Source organism: Artibeus jamaicensis, unplaced genomic scaffold, assembly GCF_021234435.1.
Source record: "Artibeus jamaicensis isolate MK-2021 breed Jamaican fruit bat unplaced genomic scaffold, CSHL_Jam_final contig_471, whole genome shotgun sequence".
NCBI lineage: Eukaryota > Metazoa > Chordata > Mammalia > Chiroptera > Phyllostomidae > Artibeus > Artibeus jamaicensis.
In genome coordinates, this window is record NW_026521850.1 from 748,222 (window position 1) to 771,724 (window position 23,503).

Sequence of the window (23,503 nt, forward strand, 5' to 3'; positions counted from 1 at the left end):
GGGTCGCGCTCGCCGCTGTGGGCGGAGGAAGCAGACCCGGCGCCAGAAACACAGGAGGCGTAGGGGTTGGGGCACCTCGAATTGGAGAGCCCTTCCCCGCAGGTTCTGCAACTCCCCTTTCCCGGGCGCATGTGGACTGACTTTAGTTCAAAAACACCGCTTCTGGGCTGGATTGAGCGCCGGCCTGTAAACCAGATTGTCGCTGGCTCGATTCCTGGTAGGAGCACATGCCTGGATTTTGAGATGGGTCCCGGTAGCGGGGCAGACGAGAGGCAACCACACATTGGTGTTTCTCTTTCTCTCTTTCTCCCTGCCTTCTCCTCTCTAAAAATAAGTAAAATTTAAAAACACCCCCTCTGCCCACTGCTCTGGATGGGGGGCTCACCCGGGGAAGGCTAGGGTCCGTCCCTGCATGCAGCCACGTTTGCACTCACCAAGACGCCCGGCAGCAGGGACATCAGCCCTGCAAGAGGCCAGACTCACAGCTGGGCTCGGCGGCAGGCGACAGACCCAGGTCAGCAGCAGGGCTGGGTGTCTGGGTGTCACCAAGGCCCAAGAAAGCCTCCCTGGGCCCTCCGCACTCCTCCTCCTCCTCCTCCTCCTCCTCCTCCTCCCATTGCCGCGGTGACTGGAACCATTCAGGAGCCGCCCCTCTCCCTGCCTTGTTATTTTAACTATCAGGCTTTAAACTGTTTTGCTGTTTAGGACCTTCCTTGTGAGAAATATGCAAGTATCTTCGGTCATCTGGGGACAGAACTCCCTTTTAGAAACTAGTCCCATCAAGTCTAAAAGTAATACGTGCCCATGGTTAAAACGGATTTAAATGGTGGCTTGGACTCAACATGAAAAGGGGCCTTCGCGGCCAACCTCTGTTGAGGCAACTGCGTCTCCCCACAAGCAGCTTCCACACATCGTGCCCCTCCTACCCCACGAGCCCTGCTGGGGTGAGGAGGCAGGCCCTCCCAGCTCCCTCGGAGGCCCTGTGAGTTCTGTGTGCCTGGAACTCATTCTCTTCCAAGGATGTTCTGAGGCTGCCTCAGGGCCTTTGCACTTGCTGTGGCTCCGACCTGAATAACCACTCTTCCCCCAGAAAGTCCCGGGACTTCCTGCCGGGCTCTGTCAGGCCTCTGCTTCTGCCACCTCTTTGTGGAGACCTGCCCAGGTCACGTCCCCTCAGAGGGCACCCTCCCAGACTTCTCTGTTCTTCCTGCCTTCCTGCACATTCTGCTGCCAGACCCAACACCTGGCCCGGAAGTAAACTCCACAGGAGATGGGGTTGTTGGCTCACTGCCCTGCCCATCACGGCAGGCTAATGCCCAGCACACAGGATGCAGGCAGTTAGTGTTTGTTGACTGACTGAATGAGTGTCGGGTCCCAAGCCTGTGACTGGGCCACAGCAGGTGTTCAGGGAGTGCTAGCTGAATGAATGAATGAATGAATGAATGAATGACTAGTCTGCTTCAATACTTTGTGGCAGTGGAAGAGCAGTTTGGGGCAGATGCTGGAGGTAGAGGGTGCGTGGGGGGGTGTGGGGAACCAGCAGAGCGGCCTCTGCACCCCAGAACAGAGTCCACGGGAACTCTTACTGCCCCTGCACTTATGCCCTTGAAGTGTTCTGAAGGTAGGTATCAGAACATGAACTTGGGGCTTGTCTGGGTCTGGGTGACCCCCACACCCTGCCTCAAGGTGGGCCTGCAATTGGAAGGGTTTGGACAATTGGGACTGTGCAGCCAGAGGGACCTACGGAACCAAGAGGAAGGAACGGGCCCTCCTGGGCAGACAGGGGTGCACACAGGGGTGTGTGCCAGTGAGGAAGCAGTGGGCAAGCCCCCCCCCCCCGGACCGCCGGTCAAGGGCAGGCTTGTGGCCAAGGACACACCTCTCTCTGTCAGAGGACCTCATCCAAAGGGCTTGGGAGCAGGGCCCAGAGGCCACCATGGCTTGCTGGTGGTTGTCGCAGAAGGAGAGACCAGAGAACCTTGGGACAGGCTCAGGGGCTGCGAGGCAGCTGCCCGCTTTCACTCCACACCCAGTGTCAGGCAGGGACAGAGGGGCCTGTCCCCCTGCCCACCTCCAGGAAGCTCCAGGTGGGCACAGCATGCATATAATCTGGATGGTGCCCCCAAAAGCAGTAGGATCACAGGGGACCCACCTGGCCAGGGGCTCTGAGGAGCCCCCCAGGTGACAGCAAGGCTGAAGGCTACAGCTGGGGACGTGTCGGGCCAGGTCGGACAGGGGGCTGGAAGGAGGAAGTGATCAGAGTCCGGGGCCGGGACGGCCTTGAAGCCGCACCCTAGTTCCACGCCCTGGGCCGGCGCCGGTTCGTTTCTCCTGCACCTTCTTCCAGAGCCTGGCCAGGTCCATAAGGAAGCTCATGGGCCAGAAGTCAGTGGGGGCTGCCGTCCTCACAGCACCAGACTCCTCTGCACGCTGAGCTCAGGCTCACCGGCCCCAGCCTGGCCTGGGCACTGCGGGCTACTGGCCTCCACACCCACGCTAACCCCACAGAGCTGACTTCAGCCCTCACTCTGGCTTGGTGTTCCAACACAAGGACGGCGTCTCCACTGTGACCTCCAGGATAAGGTTCCCTATGTGCCCGCCATCCACTGAGCACCCACCATGGGCCAGGCCAATGCTAGGTCTGGGGTGGCCCCACCCTGCTCCCAGAGAGCATAGGGGCTCGTGGGGAGACAGCCACCTTAGCAAACAGAAAGCAGCACCAGGCTTTGAAGGTCAGAGTACAGACACCTAGGCTGACTTTCAGGGTTGGGTCAGGTGTCTGAGTGGAGTTTTGAAGGACCAGCCCAGTGATCAGCTGGGAGCAAGCAGGGAAGGGCATTCGTGTTAGAAAAGCCACCACACACAAAGGCCCAGACGTGAGGAGATGCCAGGTATCCTGGGCCAGGAGGACAGAGTGGGGGTGCTGGGAGCTGAGTAGGAGGGGGAGGGGAACCGCAGGGCAGAAAGCTTGGATACCATCCTGGGACTTCGGCAGGTCCTGCCACTGAAGGGCCAGGCTCTAGGGGGCTTCTCAGGCCCCCCAGATTCCTTACCACGAGGACCCCTGAGTTTGATGGGTAGCTTCAAGGGAGAAGAGGGGACCCAGGACACTCCCTGGCCAGGGCAGCTGCCCTTGTGGACTGACACACAGGCACCCAGCGCCTTGGGGCCCAAAGACACAGGGGCCCAGGTAGGCACGCCACCCAAGGTGGGCCTGAGGGAGGCCAGCCGGAGGGCCGAGGTGAACCCTGTGTGGGAGGGGATGTCTGGTGACTCTTCACGGATTTACCCCTGAAGATGAACAGTGTCTGGAAAGTGGCAGATGAACGCTCCATGGCAAGGTGCTCATGGTGTGGGAAGGTCTGGGAAGACCCTCGGGGGAGGCACGGGGACCAGAGCAGGGCCTGGAGGACAGGCAGTGGTGAGGGTGGGGGGTTCCAGGCAGACAGCCTCTGGGCAGCTCCTTGAGACGGGGTCCAGAGCTGGACAGCAGGCCAGGCCTCCTGGGCCAGCCCGGACTGACCAGACAGTGACGATCTGGCTGGAAAGAAAGGGTCCAGGGCACGCAGGGCTGCCTGGCCGGCCTGAGGAGGCCATGAGCGCTCAGAGAGCAGGTGGAGGGGGTGTCCATCGGAAGGAAGAGTCTGGAGCAGAGGACCTTGGGAAGTGAGGCGAGCTGGTCACCAGATGGGGATCTGGGGACACAGCAAAAAGTGGCTTTGTCCTGCAACAGGCAGGAAAGGCCAGGCTGCCCCCAGGGACCGGGGGAGGGGCTAGCAGCAGTGGGGACAGAGAGGCCTCTGTGAGGGGAAGCGCCCAGCTGGCTGGAGCCCACAATCCTCTTGGGGCCCACCTGTGGCAAGAGAAAGAGGCTCCAGAGTCCGCGGTGTCTGTGCTCAAGACCCTCAGCGAAGAGTGCCCAGGGGAGCTAGGGAGTAGGTGGGTCCCTAGAGGGTGTACTCCCCAGCCTTACCCCAATAGGCCACCTGGGGACAGGTTTTGTATTGGACGCCAGGCCCCGCCCCTCGGAGAGGTAAGCCCTGCGGCCAATCCGAGAGAGGTATGAGCCGCGGCGACAGGATTGGTGTGATGGCGGTGGAGATCAGAAGGTCCCCTGGGTCTCCTTCCCTCACCCAAGGAGGCCGGGAGGAAGAAGGAGTGGGCGGACGCCGCCCCTACCAGCTCTGGGCCTCCGCACGGCCCCGGCTCCTACAGGCATCGCGGCGGGAGCGCCCTGGGAGCTGGCCCTTCGGCCGGAAAAATCAAACCCGGCTGGCGGCCTCTCAGCCAATCAGGGAGAAGATGAGCCAGCCTTAGCCAATGGCCGCCGCGAATGCTAATGAGCACTGACGCCACGAGGAGGCTCATTCAAAAAGTAGCAGCTATTGTCGCTGTGGGGTGCGTGCGCCTGCTCCCCCGACTGTCGAGCCGCGAGGGGCCGGGGCCCACGCGGGGACTCAGCCTGGGGCGGGCCAGCACGGAGCCCGGCCAGCGGGCCCATGGCAGGATCCGCGATGGCCGAGCCGGGCCGCCCGCCGCCCGCCGTGCCCCCGGAGCCCAGCACAGAGGGGCTGCCGCGCGCCTTCCTGCAGAGCCTGCGCACCCTCTTTGATATCCTGGACGACCGACGGCGCGGCTACGTGCACCTGCGGGAGATCGAGTCCCGCTGGCAGGGCGCCGACGCGCGCGAGCTGCCCCGCGGCGTGCTCGAGGGCCTGCGCCAGGTGGCCCCGGCCAGCGGCTACCTGACCTTCGAGCGCTTCGTGGCCGGCCTGCGCACCTCGCTACTGAGCGCCGACCGAGGCACCCGAGGCCCGGCTCGCGCCCCCGCCCGGGGAGGCGGCCCAGAGCGCCCAGGGGGACAGCCGCAGCCTCCGCCTCCTCCCCAGCGCCTAGTGTTCGCGCCCGCAGACGAGCCGCGGACGGTCCTTGAGAGGAAGCCCTTGCCATTGGGTGCGCGCCTCCCAGCGGCCGACCCCGGAGGCACCGCCCGGAGTCTAGAAAAGTTGTGCGGCCCGGCTGAGGCGGCGCCTGGTCTCGCAGAGCCGGAGAGGCCGCAGGGAGCGGCGCTGGAGCGGAGCCCGAGCGCCGACGCTGGTGAGTGCGGGGCAGCTGGCCTCGTAGCGCCCCACCCCGGTCCACACCTGAGGCGGGAGCGAGAGAGGTGCCGCCCGTGCATCGCCCACCGGGGGCGGGGACGGGCTGCCTTTCCTGGGCTCCTGAGCCTGGAAGGGAAAGAGGCCTCGTACCTGTCCGTGTACTCCCTACCACAGAGTGAGGCCACCAGGGCCAAGGGGCTGGTGGGTGACTTCCGCAAACCCCACCAGGAACTCGCTCTGTTCCAAACATGCGCTGGGCACTGGGGACACCTTGGCCGTAGTTTCATCCCTGGTGACTGCTTAGGGCCCAAAGGTGTCCAGCCTATTGGCGCCTTTGCGCCACACTGGAAGAAGAGTTGTCTTGAGCCATGCGTTAAGTACGTTGCAACACGTAATGACAAAAGAAGTCTCAATGTTTTAGGTGAAGTTATGGCTTTGTGTTGTGCTGCACTCACAACTACCCTGGGCCGCAGGTTGGACACCCCTGGCCAAGGCAGAGGCGCTTCCTTCCCATGTAGACAAGAGGGTCTCCTGGACGGTGGAGGGGACTGCTTTTCCTACTTGGGTCCTTTCTCAGTCTGATGGCTGGGCCAAGAGGGTTGGGCCCACTGTCCCCGCTGAGCTCCTGGCAGATGGGGGCTGCTTCTGCAGGAGGACCTGGCCTGGTTGGGGGGGGGGGGGAGGGCTTGGAGGCCTGTGGGGCTGGGAAGGAACACGGGCCACAGCCCCTGGGGTTGTCCAGCTCCAGGGGATGCCCAGCCCCTGGGGCTGGACCTGGCTTCTGGTCCGGTGGGCAGGGACAGAGATGGCTGAAGGCCCCCATGCCTGCCCTGGGAGCAGAACCTGCAGGATGGCAGCTTCCAGCCTTTTCGGTGCTGCCTTCTGCTTGCCAGCCTCCCCGGACCCCTGCCTCAGCCTCTTCCACCCTCCCCCGCCCTGCTCTCTGCCTCCCGGTCGTCGACGTCCAGTGTGCCGTTGCAGGGTAGCCTGGGTCTGCCTGTGGACCTGGTGGTGCAGACCGGGCCCAGGCGTTCTGGAGCGTCCCCGCCTCTCCCCGCCTCTCCCTGTGCCTTCTCTGCCACACAGCACTGCAGGCTGGAACGCGAACTCTAGGGCTGTTCAGAGCCCGTCTGCCAGGGCTGGCTGGCAACCCACATACCACCTTCTGCCGCCCCCTGGATGTGTCCCTGCCGGGCACACCTGCACCCCAGCTTGCATCACCCACCTACTCCCACGGCCTCTGAAGATGAGCCTGCTGTGGTGGGTAGGGCGAGGGAGCCAGAGGAGGGGGCCCCTGCGCACCGGCACCCCATCCTCCCCTCCCAGGAGGCCCTGCACACGCTCCCCGGACTCCAAGGAGCGGCCGGCCCTCCAGGAGCCTCTCACAGGCAACCCAGGCTTTCTGGCTGCGGTGTGGGCTGCGGAAGCTCCTGTTCCCGCTTAGTGCGCTGTGTCTGCACACAGGCGAGGACTGACCGAGCTGCGACCCCCACCTGGGGCACGTCAGGTCCCTGCCACCCATGCCCCCACCTGTTGGCTGTAGGAACCCACCCCTGAGGCCCAGTACATGGAGAGAAGCGTCTCCCCCCACACCCTGCACATGTATGTGCACACATATGTGGCTTGTGTGGACATGCAGCCACAGGCCCCAGGCGTGAGGAGAGCTGGTGGGTGTCAAGTGGGGACCGGACCCCAGCCAGGCACAGAGGTGAGGTGTGGGCAGGCTGGTGTGCTTCCCGAGGCTCTGTGGCCGGACTGAGGTGGGCAGTGTCTGGAGAGGGTCCAGAGGCCTGCAGGCCTGGGCTGAGTTTTGCTTCACGGGGTGGTGGGAGTGTGGCCCCGATGGCCCTGGAAACCAGCCGCGGGGGTCCACCTGACTAGGCAGACTTGGAGGTGAGCCTGGCCGGGACATCTGCTGCAGGTGCGGCGGCCTGCAGGGCCTGGGAGCCAGGCGTGGGGGACGCACGGCGGGCCCCCCGTGCCCGAGGCGAACGGCGGAGGCACACCATCACCCACGGAGTGGACTGTGACCTGGTGAGCGGGGGGTCCTGGGGCTCTGGGGCTCTGTCTGTCTTGCCTAGGATTGGACTCAGCCCCCACATTTGGTCTCCTGGACAACCCCTCTGCCTGGGAGGGGGCAGCCAAGCCTGGGTTCTGGGGGTGACCCGCGACAGGCAAGGGGGTCAGTTCCGAATACCTCTCCCCACCCGGGCTTGAATCCACCCGAGGGATGGAATGGCCCGCAGTCAGGTCAGGAGGTCCTTCAGGGAGGCGGCGAGGTGGGTGTGCTGTGGCCATGGGCTTGGCCCCTCCCTGGTAGTACCCCTACCCCAGCTGCTGCCTGACGCTCCTCTCTGCTCAGGGGCCTAGCTCACTGTGTTCCCTGAGGAGACCTGTGTCCAGGGGCTGAGAAGGCCGGGCCCCCCGGAGGGGCAGCAGGGCTCTGCTCCCCGGGGCGGAGGCATGTGAGGGACCACACACAGGCGTGCCCATGGGTAGGTGCGTGCAGGCCACACCGCGTGTGTGCTCACTGGCCCATGTGCATCCCTGCTCGCGGCAGCTGAAGCAGATGGCGGAGCTGGAGCAGGAGAAGGAGGTGCTGCTGCAGGGGCTGCAGATGATGGCCCGGGGCCGTGAGTGGTACCAGCAGCAGCTGCAGCGAGTGCAGGAGCGCCAGCGCCGCCTGGGCCAGAGCAGGGCCAGCTCCGTGAGTGACACTGCCCGCCCCCCGCCCCCAGCGACCACCCACCTGTGCCGCCCCCAGCGACCACCCACCTGTGCCCAGCACCCCGGCAGGTATAGGACTGCCCCCCTCTTCGGGGCACAGTAGCTGTCTCTCCACCCAGGGTGCTGGGGCCCCCCATGGAGAGGTCCCCCCCAGCAGCACCCTTGGTCAGCTCTGAGCAGTAACTTCTGGGGCAGGAGAGCCAGCTGTGGGTACTCCCTCGAGGCATGGTGGCTTTCCCTGGAATGGCCCTGTTCTCTGACCCCCCCCTTCCCTGTTTCCTCCCAGGACTTTGGGGCTGAGGGGAGCCCCCGCCCACTGGGGAGATTGCTGCCCAAGGTGCAAGAGGTGGCCCGGTGCCTGGGGGAACTGCTGGCTGCAGCCTGTGCCGGCTCAGTGAGTGCCCCGGCTGCCCCACTCCCTGTCTTAGAGGCCGAGCAGGAGATGCCAGACCTGCCTGACTCTGCCCTCCCGCAGGCTCCGCCCCCCTCTTCCTCAGGGGCCCCTGGCCCCAGCCTGGTCCCTGCCTCACCCCCTGCGCCAGGCCGGCAGCAGCAGACCATCCTGATGCTGAAGGAGCAGAACCGGCTGCTCACTCAGGTGAGGTGCGGGCGGGCTGGGAGGTGGCCGCAGCCTGGCCGGCCCTGACTGCCCCCCACCCGCTAGGAGGTGACGGACAAGAGTGAGCGGATCACACAGCTGGAGCAGGAGAAGTCTGCCCTCATCAAGCAGCTGTTTGAGGCCCGAGCCCTCAGCCAGCAGGACGCTGGGCCTCTGGACTCCACCTTCATCTAGTGGCCACCGGCAGGGCCATGGGCCTCCCAGCCTGGTGTGGGCACGGACATAGCCCTCCCCCCTCCGCAGGTGGGCCGCCCCAGGATGCCCTTTGGTCCTGGCCTGGGGCTGGGGAGCTGACCTGGGCAGGGCTCCGTTGTGCAGGCACAGTTTGAAGCTGCTGCTGCTGCCGGGGTTGCGGAGAGTAGAGACTCCTCCTCGTGTTTACCAGATGTCAGGCCGCCTGGGTCAGGTGGGCCTGTGGCTGCCCGGCCTCATGTTTACAGCGGCCTGTCTCCCCTCCCACCTGGGATCTCCAGTTAAAGGCCCTGGTCCCACTCGGCTGCACTTCTGACAGTAGCCAGCAGAGGGCACCACCTGCACGCTGCTCTTGGCCCCCCTGAGCGCCCGCAGTGGAGTCTCATGGGGAGGGGATATTCAGGAACCTGGGGTGGGCAGAACACCTGAAGGTGCAGCAGGTGACTGGGCCTGGGAGCCCAAGAGCATCTTCTCCCAACCTAGGACTCCAAGACTAGGAAGCTGTCTTTCACCAGAAATGGATGGAGGGGGTGAGGATGGCTCTGAGTGAGGGGTGGGGTCTACCTGTGCCTGGTTCCAGGGCCCCGCCCCGCCCCTTGGGATGGCTGAGGGTTCCTGGAGTGAGGCTGGCAGGGCAGCCACACAGACTCCGGACCCTAAACCAACCCGGGTTAGCTGTCATCCCTCCTGGCTGAGGCTCAACCCAGATGTGCCCACATGGCGGTCTGTGACCCAGCTCAGCACCTTGGGTCTACCTGGCAACCAGGCCGAGGCACCTATGGGGGCCAGCTGACTCCAGTGTGGCCCTCACCAGGGGGCAGTGGTGAGCCCGGGAATCCCAGGAATGCCCCAAGGTACCTGGTGGGCACCCCCACCTATCACAGCCTCCCCCCCCCCCCCCGCTCCTGCTCAGCCCCCAGATCTGGGCTGCAAGACAGCACTTTGCTCAGAAAAGGGGCGCTGCGGGACTCAGGGAGAGTCTGGTGTCGGGTCCCCCTGGGAGGGGGGCAGGAAGGGGGCAGGGCCAGAAGGCCAGGGGGCGGTCACCAGCACCCAGGTGGACTTGCGGTGCCCCCATTAGACCAGTGCCAGCTGAGGAGGGGTCCCGGTCATCAGGCTGAGCCTGCCCTCCAGGTTCTGGATCTGAGCCCCCTCTCAGTCCATGACCTGTGCCCCAGACAGCCCCGCTCCTGCACCCGCTCTCACTGGGGGTTGCTCAGCCTCCGGTTCTCCACATGCAGCCCTGACATTTGTGGAACTGCAAGCCACCATCCCTGCTGCCAGTGCTTCTGGGACCCTGTCACTTGCAGACCCAGGCCCCAGTGACACGGACCACAAGCCCCCACCCAAGTCTGCGGCAGCTGGAGCTGCACAACCCACCTCCCGCCTCTGGGCTTTGCACACACCGCTCCGTCCTGGGGTTGAAGCAGCCTGGGGCCTTGGGAGGCAGGAGACAGGACACAGGTCTGCCCGGGGTGACTGTCCTCAGAGACTTCCCACATGAAGCTGACCCCTTCTGCAAAGGAGACGGGGAGAGTGGCCTCCCTTGGCCCTGATGTTCCATGCAGGGTGACATCCACTTGTCTGCGTGGCCCTAGAGGCCTCAAGAGCAGGATCTGAGGTGGTCCCAGGTTGGCAGGGCCAGGCCGCCGGCACAGAGGGGCAGACAGCTCTGGAGAGCCCCCCCACACCTGGCACAGTGAAGTGTGGGGGCTCCCATTCCCTGCAGGGTGCCGAACCACATTCCCCACTTCTCACTGGACCCCCAGAAACAACCAAAATGCCTGAGACGCAGGCGGGGGTATAGACAGCTTTGGGTGGAAGCCTTTGCCCCCAGGCAGTGCAAGTTGCAAGGAAAGCGAGCATCGTTGGGTGAAAGCAAACCTTCACAAACAAGGAAAGGCCCCGGCAGAAACCAGAGACGAGAGTTTTCAGATGCTGGAACTACCGGGATACAAAGTAACTTGTAAATGTCTAAGGAAATAAAAGACCCTTGGAAATGTGAACAAGGAATAGTCTTTATGGTTCCTACTCTACCCAGTAAAGTATTAAAAAAATCAAATGGAAGTTCTAGAAACACAAATATGGGGTTGAGATTAAAAACTCGAGTGGCCCGAACCTCGGGAAGTTCTCGGGGAGGCGGCAGAGTGGACGGCAGGTGGGGGAAAGGGGCGGGTCCAGCGGGGCGGGGAGGGCTGTTCTGGGCGGGTGTCCTGCAGGGCCAGGGAGGGGTGGGGAATACGGGAGGAAAGATTCCCATTTTTCCAGAACTGCTGCAGGACCAGGGGCCCCAGCTGGGGTGAATAAAGACCGCACACCTCACACAAGATCATGAAAGGCTGGGGGCAAAACAATGGCCTGCCCAGGAGCTGCCATTACACCAGTGACTGTGCCTTCGATGCCGTGACAGCGGGACCTTCACCCAGAAGGCCATCCCCAGGGAAACTAGGTTTCAAAAATGAAGGCAAAATAGGAACATTGTCAAAAAAATTTGAACCCTGGCTGGTGTGGCTCAGTGGGATGAGTGCTGGCCTGCAAACCGGAAGGTCGCCAGTTCAATTCCCGGTCAGGGCACGTGCCTGGGTTGTGGGCCAGGCCCCCAGCAGGAGGTAGGGCTGGAGTTAGGGTGCTGAAGGGCCCGCTGCCCAGGTGGCACACCCGCCGGGCTTGCGGCACAGCTCCTTGGTTTCTGGTGCCCACAGGGTGTCCTCACTTGGGTGTAACCGTTGGTTCCCTTGGGGCACATGACCGGGAAGAACCCAGGCACCTTTTCCGGTCTCTGGGTCACCAATGAGTCACATCGTCACTGTCTTCTGTTCCTCGCAAGCCTGTCCTTTCGCAAAGGATGTGAAAGAAATCGGGCTCCACCTTCCCAAGTAATCGGTGCGCACACATATGTCCTACCCGCACCAAGGATGCTTCCTCACCACTTTCGGAAAAAGAGGAGGAGAGAGGAGCCCCGATTGGCTCCCATCCGGCCCAGGCCGAAGGTGCCTGGCCCAGACGCGTCCGGCCCAGACGTGGGGTCAAACCCGCAACCTGCGGACCTTCCACTGACCGAGCCGCACCAGCCAGAGCCGTGCACCCGTTTTCAAGTCAACGAGAACGTGCCATTAAATATGCGGGGGGTCTAAGTGAACACTGGCGGTAAACATCACAAAGACGCTCACGCGAACTCGGGGGGCGGGCAGCCCCGGGCACATGGGCAGGAGGCCGTGATGGGGGTGAGTCCGCAGGGGTTCGCTCGCAGGAGGGAAGGGGCGTTACCCAGCCTTTAGGAAGTGCGTTGGCGTAGCTAGGAGAAAACCGTTTTAAAAAACAGGTGTCCGCTGTGTATCTTCTGGGGGAGGGGTCAGAGGGGGAAGAAAGGAAGAAGTCGACCCTGAGAAGAAAAGGGGAGAATTCAGGAATCACGTAAGACTAGAGAAACATTAGTGATCGCCACAAAGGTGAACAGATCACACTGGTTCAGGACAAAGTTGTCAGCTTGGGTTTTTAGAAATCCAGGTAAAAACTGGTGAGAGACACACCTAAAATATAACAACACACACAAAATAAACCCAAGTAGTTGTATTAATATAAAACAAAGTAGATTTTTAAGGCGAGAGACACTACTAGTGATGAAGAGAATAACTATGTAATAAGAAAAGGCTTAATTTACCAAGAAAATATAACAGCCACCAACTAAGAACACAGCCCCCAAATACATACCTCACGGCAGGTATGCAGACACCTCACCGAAGAGCAGGTGCGGAGGGTGTAGAAGCTGTTAACCGTTAACAAGTTAACCGTTAGAAAAATGCACGCCAGAGAAAGCAACCAAAATGCACACTAAAAAAGAGAGGCACACTGCAGCTGCAGGGAGACACTGCTGCACCCCAACCAGATGGACTACGATGAAACTGTGATAACACCCTGGCTGCTGCGGCTCCGAGGACTGAGCGCCAGCCAGCCCGCAGGCCGATAGGTCGCCGGTTTGATTCCCGGTCAGGGCACATGCCTGGGCTGTCGGCCAGGTCCTGGTCGGGGCGGGGCGGGGCGGGGGGTGCGTGAGAGGCAACTGATAGATGGATTTCCTGCACATGGATGTTTCTCTCCCTCCTTTCCCCTCTCTCAAAAGTGAATACATACAATCCTTGAAAGCAAATAAATAAATAAATAAGAGAATTGCGAAAGTCTCTTTAAAAGAAAGCATGAGGCCACCCCAAGCCATTTGAAGGGGGTCAATTTCTCAAAAAACACGAAACTAACTCAGGCTGGAGCAGAGACCCCGCCAGTGCCACGCCCACGGAGGAACTGACCGGCAGTAAGCCCCCAGCCGACCGTGAGGACAGCACCAGGCCCGCGGCTGCCCCGCCAGGCGTCCGAGCCAGATGTCAGGGACATGAATCCCTGTGACTGTTTCAGATCAACATTTAGGGCCCTGAATTCACCCCCCTGTGGGATTTTTGCAACAATAGAAAAATAGAGAGTCATCCCATTCCGTAACACAGGAAATGAGCCGCCCATCCACCGCGGGGTCCCTTCGGGCTCTGAAACAGGGTGCAGCCAAGAGGGGGGCCCCAAACAGGGACTTGGAATGGGCTCCAGAGCTCAAGGTGTCCAGGAAATATTGGAGAGATATACAGGACATACATATATCTATGTCCTCCCCCTTCCCCCACAGGTGTGAGTTGGGGGGAGGGACACGTGGGGCAGGAGCACACAGGGCTGTTTTGCACAGCCACGGCTTTGCCGCTATTCCGTGGCAGGGTCATTGGACGTACCCATAGCCTTTGGCTGGCTGCATAGATGTTACATAGCTGTGGCCATGCCTTGAGCCGGGGGATGGAAGTGATTTCCACCCAAGATGTAACTGGGGAGCAGGTCCCCCGAGTTACAGCGCCTGCGTGAGAGCTTGGAGAGGACTGGCTCCATGACAGGGGGCCACACCTGCCCAGACCCACGATGGCGGCCCAGTAAACTGGGGATAATACAGGAATGCTGGCAGGCATAATGACAGTAGGAGGAGTCGGAAATGGGGGTACAGAGGAAGGCCGGCGTGGGGATTTAAACCCAGATGCAGCAGCCATGTGAGGAGGGAACCACGCGGCATTGGCCAGAGTGGGGACCCCCGCAGCCACGTGAGGGCGAATCCCCAGGCGGCAGGAGAGGGTCATGCAGCTTTAGCAGAGAGTCACCACCAGGCTGTGGCAGAGTAAAGACCCCTTCACAGCTTTGCCAAGGAGAACCACGCGGCTTGATCCTGGCCGACGACACAGCTGATGGTGCCGGGAGCCTGAATCTACTTCTTTCCTGAGATGCGGTGCCCAGATTAGGGCAGAGGGAGCAGGGAGGACTGTGTGCATCTGCGGGTGCCCTAAGGGACTGTGATGTTTTAATGAAGATGGTAGGTCACTACTCTAAGTCTGTATAGCTTTAAATAAACATTTCCTTTCCTTTTCACAAATCTCTGGCACTGAGAGACGTCTTTCCTCTGACGGTGGACAATTCGAACCTGGGGGGTCCTTTTGGTCATAGTGTACCGTTACCCCCAGACCCTGTGCTGTAACAGTTCCAAGGCAATATTAGTTCAATATTTTAAAAAGTGCTGTAATCCACAGTATGAACAGAAAATAGGCCTGCCAGGGGTGTGGACAGAAGCGTCCAACTGTGCCCAGTGGCTGCTCACGTTCGCCTGTCTGTTTGTAAAAAATGGCCGGGAGCTAAGCATTTACAAAAAAGCCCTCGGCAAACACTGTGCTTAATGGTGGAATGTTGAAAGCATTCTCTTCTTTGATCCTAAAGAAAATGGTCCTGCCTATTATGGGCAATGCTATTCAAAATTTTACTGACACAGTATTAGAATTATTGAGAATTTAACAGGGTTCTGGTGATATAATAAACAGGTTAAAGTCCGCTGAGTTTCTTCTATAAATCAGCACCAAAAAGTCCTGAGAAAATCTGATTTAAAACTGTAAAGTAGTATGTGTGTACCAAGCAGTAAACCTAAGAAAAACGTGGGGGAACTTTAAGGAGAAAATTATTTAAAACTTTCCTGAAAGGCCTATGAGAAAGCCTAAGGAAGGAGAGAAATGAACCACGGCTTTAGGTCCAAGACTCGGTGTCTGAAGGGGTCCTTTTCAGCAGTTGGCGTGTAGGTTCAACGTACTCACCACCAAATCACAGCAGTTATTCAAGGAATTTGGGCAGGCCGTTCCCAAATTTCCGTGGGAGGCTGAGGGTTCCAGGAAAAGAAGTGAAGAAGGTACCTGGGTGGTGAATGGCGGCCCCACCTGTGACCTCAGGGCCCACGGGTGTCCACACGTCTTCCCCAGATGAAAACGCAGGAAGTGGACCCCCCCCACACACACACACGCCGTGGAAAGCACACCCCAGCCAGGCGACCGAAGGCTGGCAGCAAGTCCAGACCCGCAGGAGGAGGAGAAAGGGCCGGGGCAGACCCACGTGGACGCGTGAGGACCACACAGCCAGCGCACTGATGCTCGGGGCGTCACCGATGCGAGAACAGTGGGGGTTGGGGCACTGCACCCCCACACAGCCAAAAACTCCCCCAAAACGAGGCTGCTGAGAGCCAACTGTTGACTCAGAATCTTACTAATAACAGAAACATTTAACGTGTATTTCGTGTATCATACACCGTACCGTACTCTTATAAGAAAGTAATCTAGAGAAAAGAGGTGTGATTTAGAAAATCATAAGGATGGGTGGAGTCGTGGCTGGTGTGGCTCAGCGGCTCGAGCGCCAGCCTGAGCACCACAAGGTCACAGGTTCAAGTTCCACTCAGGGCGCATCCCTGGGTTGCAGGCCAGGTCCCCAGTCGGGCTTATGACGTATGTCTCTCACATCAGTTGTTTCTCTTCCTCTCTCCCTCCCCTGCTCTCTGAAAACAAAATGAATAAAATCTTAAGTGGGTCAGTGACAGCACAGACCCCCCCCCCCCCCCCCCCCCCGCCGCAGCCGAGGTCAGCACGGACCAGCTGCACCTGCCGTCACCGATGCAGCCGGGGCCTGAGCAGCAGGGCCATCCTGCAGGGAGTCGCACGCGGTCCGAAGCCTCGGGGAAACCACACTGTTCTCCGGGCAGACGCACCACAAGGGGAAGACAGGCAGGCGAGCGAGGGACAGGCACCTCCCACCTGGTCGGGGTCGACCTGCTGCTGCACTGTCTCTGTCCCCTGCTCTGCTGTGGGGTGGGAACACGTGGCAGGCAGCACAGGGTCCCCTCCGGGGAGGGGGCCTCTGACCAGCCTGCTCCCTAAGGCCGGTTGGTGGGGGCCCCGGTGTCCACAGCACAGAGTCCATGCGCGCCCTGCTTCCTGCGGTGGCCGGAGCTGGTCCAGTGACCACACAGGCCCAAGAGCCCTCACCTGCTAAGGTGTTCCAGCCACCAGACACCGAAGTTTCCGACGGGGAGACTGGGGCAGAGGCAGCCGAGACCTCTGTGACCGTCCCCACCCTGCGTGGGAGGTCTGGCCCCTGGCGTGGGCTCCAGGACCCCTCTCCCGAGGGCCCTCCCACGCCTCTCGGCACAAGTCCCGCCTGGAGCCGGTCCACGCCCGGCTGCCGCACATCTGGGGCCCCGCCCCTGCCGAGGTTCTGCAAGCCCGGGGCGCCCGGGGCCAGGGCTGGCCTCGCACACCCCCACCCACCCCCACCCCCTTCCAGGGCCCTAGCTCCCCAAGGACTTCTCTGTGCCAAGAAGGGACGTTTCTGTGCTTGTTCCCCAGAACAGAACTCACTCCCGGCCTCCGCCCGGCCCAGCTGCTTCCTGCTCCCCACCGCCTTCCCTTCTGTTCCCGGGCTCTGCTGGGTGTTGCGCCACACACCGGTTCCCCGAAGGCGGCATCCAAACCCCATCCCCTCAGGCCCGGGGGGAGGGGGCGCTCCATGCAAGGGCAGCTCAGGACATCAGGGAGCCCTGCTTGGGCCCAGTGGGGCGAGGTGGGGGCTCCGGGGGGCCAGGCCTCCAGCACGCCTGCCTTTCATGCCCTTCTAAGGGCCGCTGGGCTGCTCCGGCTGCCTTTGTCCTTTCCAGCCCCCAGTGCAAGCGTCTCCCGCCTCTGGGCTTTCTGGGTGGAAGAAGCGTCTCCCGGCCGGGGGGAGGGGGCTGGAGGGCTGCCCGGACACGCTCAGCCGGGGCCCAGCCTGGCGGGGCTTTTCGGAGGCTGAGCCAACTCCTGGGCTTCCCACCCTTCCCGGCGGGGTCCTGAGGTCCTGAACTGAAAGAAGGCCTCTTCTGCTGAGCCTGTGACCCTGGACCCTCAGCCTGGGCAGCCGTCCCAGCACAGTGGACCCTGCCGGTTCCAATGACCAGGGTGTGGCCCAGCCCCTGTCCCCATCACACACCACCCTTCTGGCCTCCGCCTCCCCCAGCCACTGGCACTCTGGTGGTCTTGCCACACGGCTTCTGTTTGGCTGAGTTCTTGATGCTGGAATTCCCGCTCTGCCGAGGGCACAAAGGGAAATGGCCACTGGCCAGAGAAAGGGGTGATGCTTGGCCAAGCCGTCGCCAGGGCGTGGGGGGTGTCAGAGCACAGAGGCCAGACACTTGGCGGGGTGGAAGGACAGAGTTGGTTTTGGGGTGGGCTGAGCTGTGGCCCATACCAGCCAGCATCCAGGGACGCGCATGCTGTCAAGCCTGGCGGGGGGACATCTCCCTCATCTCCAGCACAAGGCCTCCCGTGAGGGCTGAGGAGAGTCCCCTCCAGCTTCCTCCTCGGGAAGCCTCTGGCCGTCCCTGTCCAGGCTTCTGGACCCCACCCCCCAAGCACAGGAGGCAGCAGAGGTGGCCCAGGACCAGGAGGTCACTTGCTTCTGGACTTGGAATGACGATAGCCAATCTGCACTTCTCTGCCTGTATCCTCACCTGTCACCTCCATGCTGGGACCCCTGTGACACAGGTCTGCTCGCTGCTCAGCTCTGAGCTTTCAGCACCAGCTTGGGTCAGCTCAGGGTCCCTGGAACCAGACGCAGGGAAGGTAGGACAGGGGGCCGCCCGCCTGGGAGCCAGCCGGCCCACCCCCGTGCCACGCCTCTCGCCCAAAGCCGCAGGTCCTGCAGAAGTGGAGCTGCTGGTCCACAGGCGGACAGGCCAGTGTAGGTCAGCCCTTGGGGGTCGGCGGGCAGGTCGGAGGACGGGAGTTTTCGGGTGAGGAGGGGTCCGTGGGCAGGCAGGAGGGTAGGCAACAACCTCAGGGCGCAGGGAAGGCAGGGTGACTCACCGGCGCTTGCAGGAGCGCGCCCATGGAGGGCGGTGGGCGTGTCAGCGGTGGGCGTGGCCTGCCGTGGCTGCTGCGGGTCTTCGCCCCGCCCCGGGCGCCTACCCCTGGGCCGGGACCTCGGCCTCCCAGCTCCCCGCCGCCCCTCCGTCACCGCCGGGTCGGTCCGCCACCCGCCCATGGCCCAGAAGGTGCTGCCGCTGCTGCTGCCGTTGCTGCTGGCCGCCGCGGGCCTCTGCGGCCTCCTGCTGCTGTGTGTCCCTACTCGCGAAGTCCGGGAGCCGCCCGCCTTCAAGGTGCCTGCTGGCTCGCGGAGCACCCGTGGGGCGCGGGCGGGGAGGCTCGGTGTCCGTGCAGGGCCACGCTGCTCCCGCGTGGCTGCCCACGACCCCCGCCCGCGCTCCGCTCCCAACCTGCGGGGTGGAATCCTGGCCCCGCGCGCTCTGCTCTCGACCAGCGGGGTAGCATCCAGGCCCTGTGAGCTCCTCTCGCGGCCTGGATCCGCTGGACCGCGGCGGCGCTTCCGGGGAGACGCGGAGCTGGAGGCTGAAGTCCCGGCCCGCGGAGCCTCTGCGGAGCCTGTCCTGGGCGCGGCTGAGCAGCTGTCTCTCTGCTCCCCGGATGCGCCCCAGGACCCGGCTGGAACCGGGCAGCCCACAGGGGTGCATTGGTTTGGGGTTTAACCCAGACCGAGTGCCAAGGTCCTGGAGGCGAGGCAACCCTCCTCACCTCCCCGTGGTCCCGACAGTGGTGGCTGCCTTTGAAGGGAGCCTGGGAGGGGGGGGGGCGACGGGGATCAGACAGAGCAGGCCCTGAAAGCACTGGGATGAGCCAGGCCTGGCCAGGCCCAGCCTCCAAGAGTCCAGCAGGCTCCCTTAACCCCTCGTGGACTTGGGGCTGGGGAAGACTTGGGGTGTGCGCACGTGTGTGAGGGGCAGGCGCCAGCAACCCAGGATAGGCCTTGGCAGGATGGGTGCTCTGTAGCTAAGGACCAGCACCAGGTGGAGTTGGGGTGGGTGGATGGGTTGTCCTGAGATTGGCTGGAGTTCCCTGGGGTGGGGGTGGGGGTGACTGGAGTGCCCCCTTCCCCATCCAGGTGGGTGTGTTCCCCAGTCTGGCTCTGCCTGCTGGAATCCTGGCCCTTGGGGGCAGGTTCCAGGAAGTGGCAGATGCCAGCTGGGTGCTTCTGTCCCACCTGCCCGGGAGGCTAGGGTGGCATTGCCCGCTCAGCCCTGCAGGCCCAGCCCTCTGTGGCTCTGGCTCAGAGGCCTGGGGCGGGTGTCTTCAGGCAGGGCCCGCCGGGATGGAGCCCTCCCAGCCTCCCTGGGCCCTGGCTTCCACATCCTCAGGTTGGGCCTCGGTCCAAGAGGCCAGGATGTGAGGAAGAAGAGCCAGCCTCGAGTGTTCTTCCTGCAGCTGGGCTTCCCTCCCAGAGCCTGTGGACCTCACGTCCCTGGGACAAGATTCCAGAGGTGGCCCTGGGACCCACTAATCCTCAGAGTGTCCCTGCCAGGCAGGATAGCTCCTGCCTCAGAAGGGGAGAGGCTCCTGGCCCCATTCTCCCCTGTCCCATCTGTGTCCCTGGCCTTCTCTGAGCCTCAGAACATCCAACTTCCACACAGGGTAGGGTGGGGTGGAAAGCAGGAGTGGGGGCAAAGGGCGAGGCCTTCAGACTCCTCCCCTCCCCCTGAGGCTGACCCCCCCCCGCCCTCAGTACGGCATCGTCCTGGACGCCGGCTCCTCCCACACATCTGTGTTTATCTACAAGTGGCCTGCAGACAAAGAGAACGACACGGGCATTGTGGGCCAACACAGCTCCTGTGACGTGCACGGTGAGGGTCCCCCAAGCACAGGGTGCACCCCGGCCTGGATGCTCATCGCTGGACGGCCTCAGGGGCCCTGTCTGGCCTTAGCCTCCGTAGATGGGCCCCTCTGCTCCTGCTGCCCAGGGCCTGCCCCACACAGGAGCTGCAGGAGACGTCTAAACGGAGGGAGGGCCCCGGGCCGCCTGGGAGCTGCAGGCACTTCCACTGTACAAAGAAAGAGGGTAGGGGTCGGAAGGTTGGGGCCCTGCCTGGCCCGAGACCAGCCTTTTCTCCCCAGCAGGAGCAAAAGGGGCTCTGAGGAGCTGGTGGGCACCCCCGGCAGGGCTTGTGGGAGGCCAGGCCGAATGACAGTGACCAGGGCTTTGTCGTGGCACCTGCGCGCACACCCACTGCTGCGGCGGCAGCCTCAGAGACTCCCAGTGGTGCACAGGCGAGCCCGTCTGTGGACGTCTCTGAAGGCTTCAGCCGGAAAGGTGTGCTGAAGCTGCCACCCTGTTTGGGAGCCCAAGGCGCCCAGTCTTGTTTGCCTGTGGCCCGCCCCGGGGCTGACTGCCCAGCATGGGCCCCTCTCACGGCCTCCCTCTAGGTGGGGGCATCTCCAGCTACGCAGACAACCCTGCTGGGGCTGGTCGGAGTCTTGTTCAATGCCTGGACCAGGCGCTCCGGGACGTGCCCAGGGAGAGACACTGGAGCACGCCCCTCTACCTGGGAGCCACAGCGGGCATGCGCCTGCTCAAGTGAGTGTGCCCGTCCCCTGACCTTCCTGGCCCTGGCCCCCCCCCCCCAGAAGCCTCAGCGCAGGGCGGGCCCCACATGCCTTCAGCCGCAGCAGCCCTCTGCCTGGCTCCTCTTGGCTGGTGGGGGGCCACCGGGTACCTCAGGGTACACAGCCCCCGCCCCTGGAAAGACGCTTCTCAGAGACTTCCCTGTGTCCCAGCCTGACCAGTCCAGAGGCCTCCGCCAAGGTGCTCGAGGCCGTGACGCGGACGCTGACCCAGTACCCCTTCGACTTCCGTGGTGCCCACATCCTCTCTGGCCAGGAGGAGGGGGTGTTTGGCTGGGTGACCGCCAACTACCTGCTGGAGAACTTCATCAAGGTGGGCCTGCCGGTCAGCCCAATGAGCCAGCAGGTGTGGGCACCCAGTCACTGGCTGACCCCAGCCTTCACTCCTCACAGTACAGCTGGGCAGGCCGGTGGTACCGGCCAAGGAAGGGGACACTGGGGGCCATGGACCTGGGAGGCGCCTCCACGCAGATCACCTTTGAGACGACCAGCCTGGTCGAGGACCCTGCTGACCAGGTCCTGCTGCAGCTTTACGGCCAGCAACACCGTGTCTACACCCACAGCTTCCTCTGCTATGGCCGAGACCAGGTCCTCTGGAAGCTGCTGGCCAGCACACTGCAGGTGCCCACCATCGTGCCCTGCGGGGGGGCAGGCGAGGGGGGAGTGTGGGGGAGGGACCCAGGGCACAGGGTAGAGCCCAGAGGGCAGCCATGCCCTGGAGGGCTTCTCCAGGCAGCAGCAGCCAGTGAGCTCTAATTGGCTGGAAGGACAGGAGGGGCGGGATCCAGCACAGGGTGAAGGCTCAGTGGCTGGGGGTGGACCTGGTGGGTGCCTGCTGAGGGGTGAGGAGGGCCAGGTCTGCCTGGCGGAAGGGTTTGGTTTCTGTCCCGCAGCAGTGGGGAGTGGAGGCTTGCTCCTGAGCGCAGTGGTGATGTCACCGAGTACATTTTGGGGGACACCATCAGGCTGGTCCTCTGGGGAGGCCCTCCAAGGGTCCTGGGGGAACAGCACCTGAGGGTCCTGGGGGTGGTGCGACCCACACCCTCATCGTCCCCCAGAACGGCAGCACCCACCCCTGCTGGCCCCGAGGCTACACCAGGGAAGTGCCGCTCCAGGAAGTGTATGGGTCCCCGTGCACCGCAGCCCTGCGGCCCCAGGCCTTCGACGGCAGCAGAAATGTCAGCCTGGCAGGCACCAGCAACCCTGCCCTCTGCCGGGTCCTCGTCCAGGGGCTCTTCGACTTCTCATCCTGCCCCTTCTCTCGATGCTCCTTCAATGGCATCTTCCAGCCCCCTGTGGCTGGGGACTTTATCGTGAGTCCAGGGGACAGGGAGGGGAGCTGATGCCCTGCAACACCTGGGGCCTGGGCTCAGGGTGGCCGCACTCCCGCCACACAGGCCTTCTCTGGTTTCTTCTACACCATGGACTTCCTGAGCTCGGTGATGCGGCTGCCTGTGACCACCCCACAGCAACTGGACACGGCTGTGGACACCATCTGCAAAAAGACGTGGAGTGAGGTGAGGCCTGAGCCCTCCTCCAGGGCCTCAGGGGAGGGCTCAGCCAGTCACCCAGCTTCCCAGCCATTCGTTGCCTGAAAAGGGGGGGGCTGGCTTCTCAAAGGGCGCTGTGTGGTGAAGGACACACCGCTGGTCGGACTCGAAAAGTGGCCGGGTGGCAGCGGGGTGGGGAGCCAGAAGGGATGGGGCTGCTGAAGCCCCACCCTTGGCAGCCCCTGGTAGCCCAGGGCCCAACATCGCCCCACCTGCATCTCAGCTGCAGGCTCAGGCGCCGAGGCAAGTGAAACACCTGCCCAGCTACTGCGCCGTGGCCGTGTTCATTCAGCAGCTCCTGAGCAGGGGCTACCGCTTCGAAGACGAGCGTGCCTTCAGCCGCCTGACCTTCCAGAAGAAGGTGGGAACTGGCGGGGGGCGGGGCCTCCGGGTGGGGGCGGGGCCTCCGGGCCTGCAAGAAGGCTGAGTCCGAGCTCCTCACCCGCAGGCGGGGGACACTTCGGTCGGCTGGGCGCTCGGCTACATGCTGAACCTGACCAACATGATCCCCGCCGACCCGCCGGGGCTGCGCAAGGGCATCGACTTGAGCTCTTGGGTAGTCCTCCTCCTGCTCTTCGCCGCCTTGCTCCTGGCGGCGCTGGTCCTGCTGGTGCGCCAGGCGTGTTCCGCCGAGTCGCCGAGCGCCATCTAGCGACTGGCTGGGGGCAGCTGCCCCAGCCCCGTCTCCCCCCCCCCCCCCCCCGGCCCATCCCTCACCCCACCGCCCTCCACGTCTCTGCCCCTAATGCGGCCCGGAAACCGAGACCAGGACTCTAGCACCCGGGTCCACGGGGGGCCGGGAGCGCGGAGGAAACCGAACCTAGCCCTCAAGCCTGTCCAGCCTTGTCTCCGTCTCGAGGCCTCGTGCCCCTTCTCCTGCAGAGGGTGGGCGAGGCAGACGCCCTATATCCCTCAGCCTATTACTACGGGGAGTGGGTGTCCAGGAAGTGGAGCCTTTATTCTGACAATCAGGGTCCTCTGAGACACCCCCCCCCCCACAACACACACACACCCGGTCTGTATTAGGGGGAGAGTCAGAGCCCATAGGTTAGGGGCCAGCCCAGTCAGTGCCTGCTTGTAAAACTTGGTAATAAAACGTCTTTCCCGGACAGGCTGCTGCTGCCCGCCCGCCCTCCGCACAGCTGCGCCAGCCACGCGGGTGCGCCCCTCTCGGTGCTCAGGGCGGACCGCCGCCCCTCCTGCCTCCTCTCGGGTCCAGCCCTGGAGCAGTGCTGACCTTGGTCCCTGCGCCACCCTCGTGGCTTGGAGTGGCTGCTGGGTGGCCGCCGGGGGAGTCCCTGCGCCCCCGAGTTTTCCCTGGCCATGAGAGCCCCTGCAGCACCCCCAGCCCTGAGTCAGGGGCCTAGGCCAGACAGGAGGCCGGGCCCTTGGGGAGAGCGGGCCTGGCGTGCGGGCGTGGGGAGCGGAGAGGCACAGAGAGTGAGTCCTAAGCAAGCCAGGTGCCTGGGGGCCGCTCGGTGCTGG

General features: G+C 63.1%; 2 protein-coding genes across 3 annotated transcripts; both read left to right on the top strand.

The window, feature by feature from the left end:
- Positions 1–4,384: 4,384 nt before the first annotated feature.
- On the top strand, positions 4,385–10,538 carry SAPCD2 (suppressor APC domain containing 2). Of its 2 annotated transcripts, XM_037127836.2 has the most exons (6): positions 4,385–5,097; positions 7,021–7,133; positions 7,660–7,806; positions 8,113–8,220; positions 8,302–8,424; positions 8,491–10,538. In XM_037127836.2, the coding sequence occupies exons 1-6, from the start codon at positions 4,500–4,502 to the stop codon at positions 8,617–8,619; spliced, it is 1,218 nt and encodes a 405-aa protein (XP_036983731.2). In that variant the 5' UTR covers positions 4,385–4,499; the 3' UTR covers positions 8,620–10,538. The 2 variants fall into 2 exon arrangements, with proteins under 2 accessions (XP_036983731.2, XP_053523649.1); XM_053667674.1 differs by having other exon boundaries at positions 8,113–8,424.
- A 7,426-nt stretch (positions 10,539–17,964) lies between these two features.
- On the top strand, positions 17,965–23,127 carry ENTPD2 (ectonucleoside triphosphate diphosphohydrolase 2). Its single transcript, XM_037127789.2, has 9 exons — positions 17,965–18,154; positions 19,573–19,690; positions 20,271–20,421; positions 20,622–20,781; positions 20,862–21,089; positions 21,527–21,781; positions 21,866–21,985; positions 22,242–22,379; positions 22,467–23,127. Exons 1-9 carry the CDS (start codon positions 18,038–18,040, stop codon positions 22,668–22,670), a joined length of 1,491 nt encoding a protein of 496 aa, XP_036983684.2. The 5' UTR covers positions 17,965–18,037; the 3' UTR covers positions 22,671–23,127.
- The last annotated feature ends 376 nt before the right edge of the window (positions 23,128–23,503 follow it).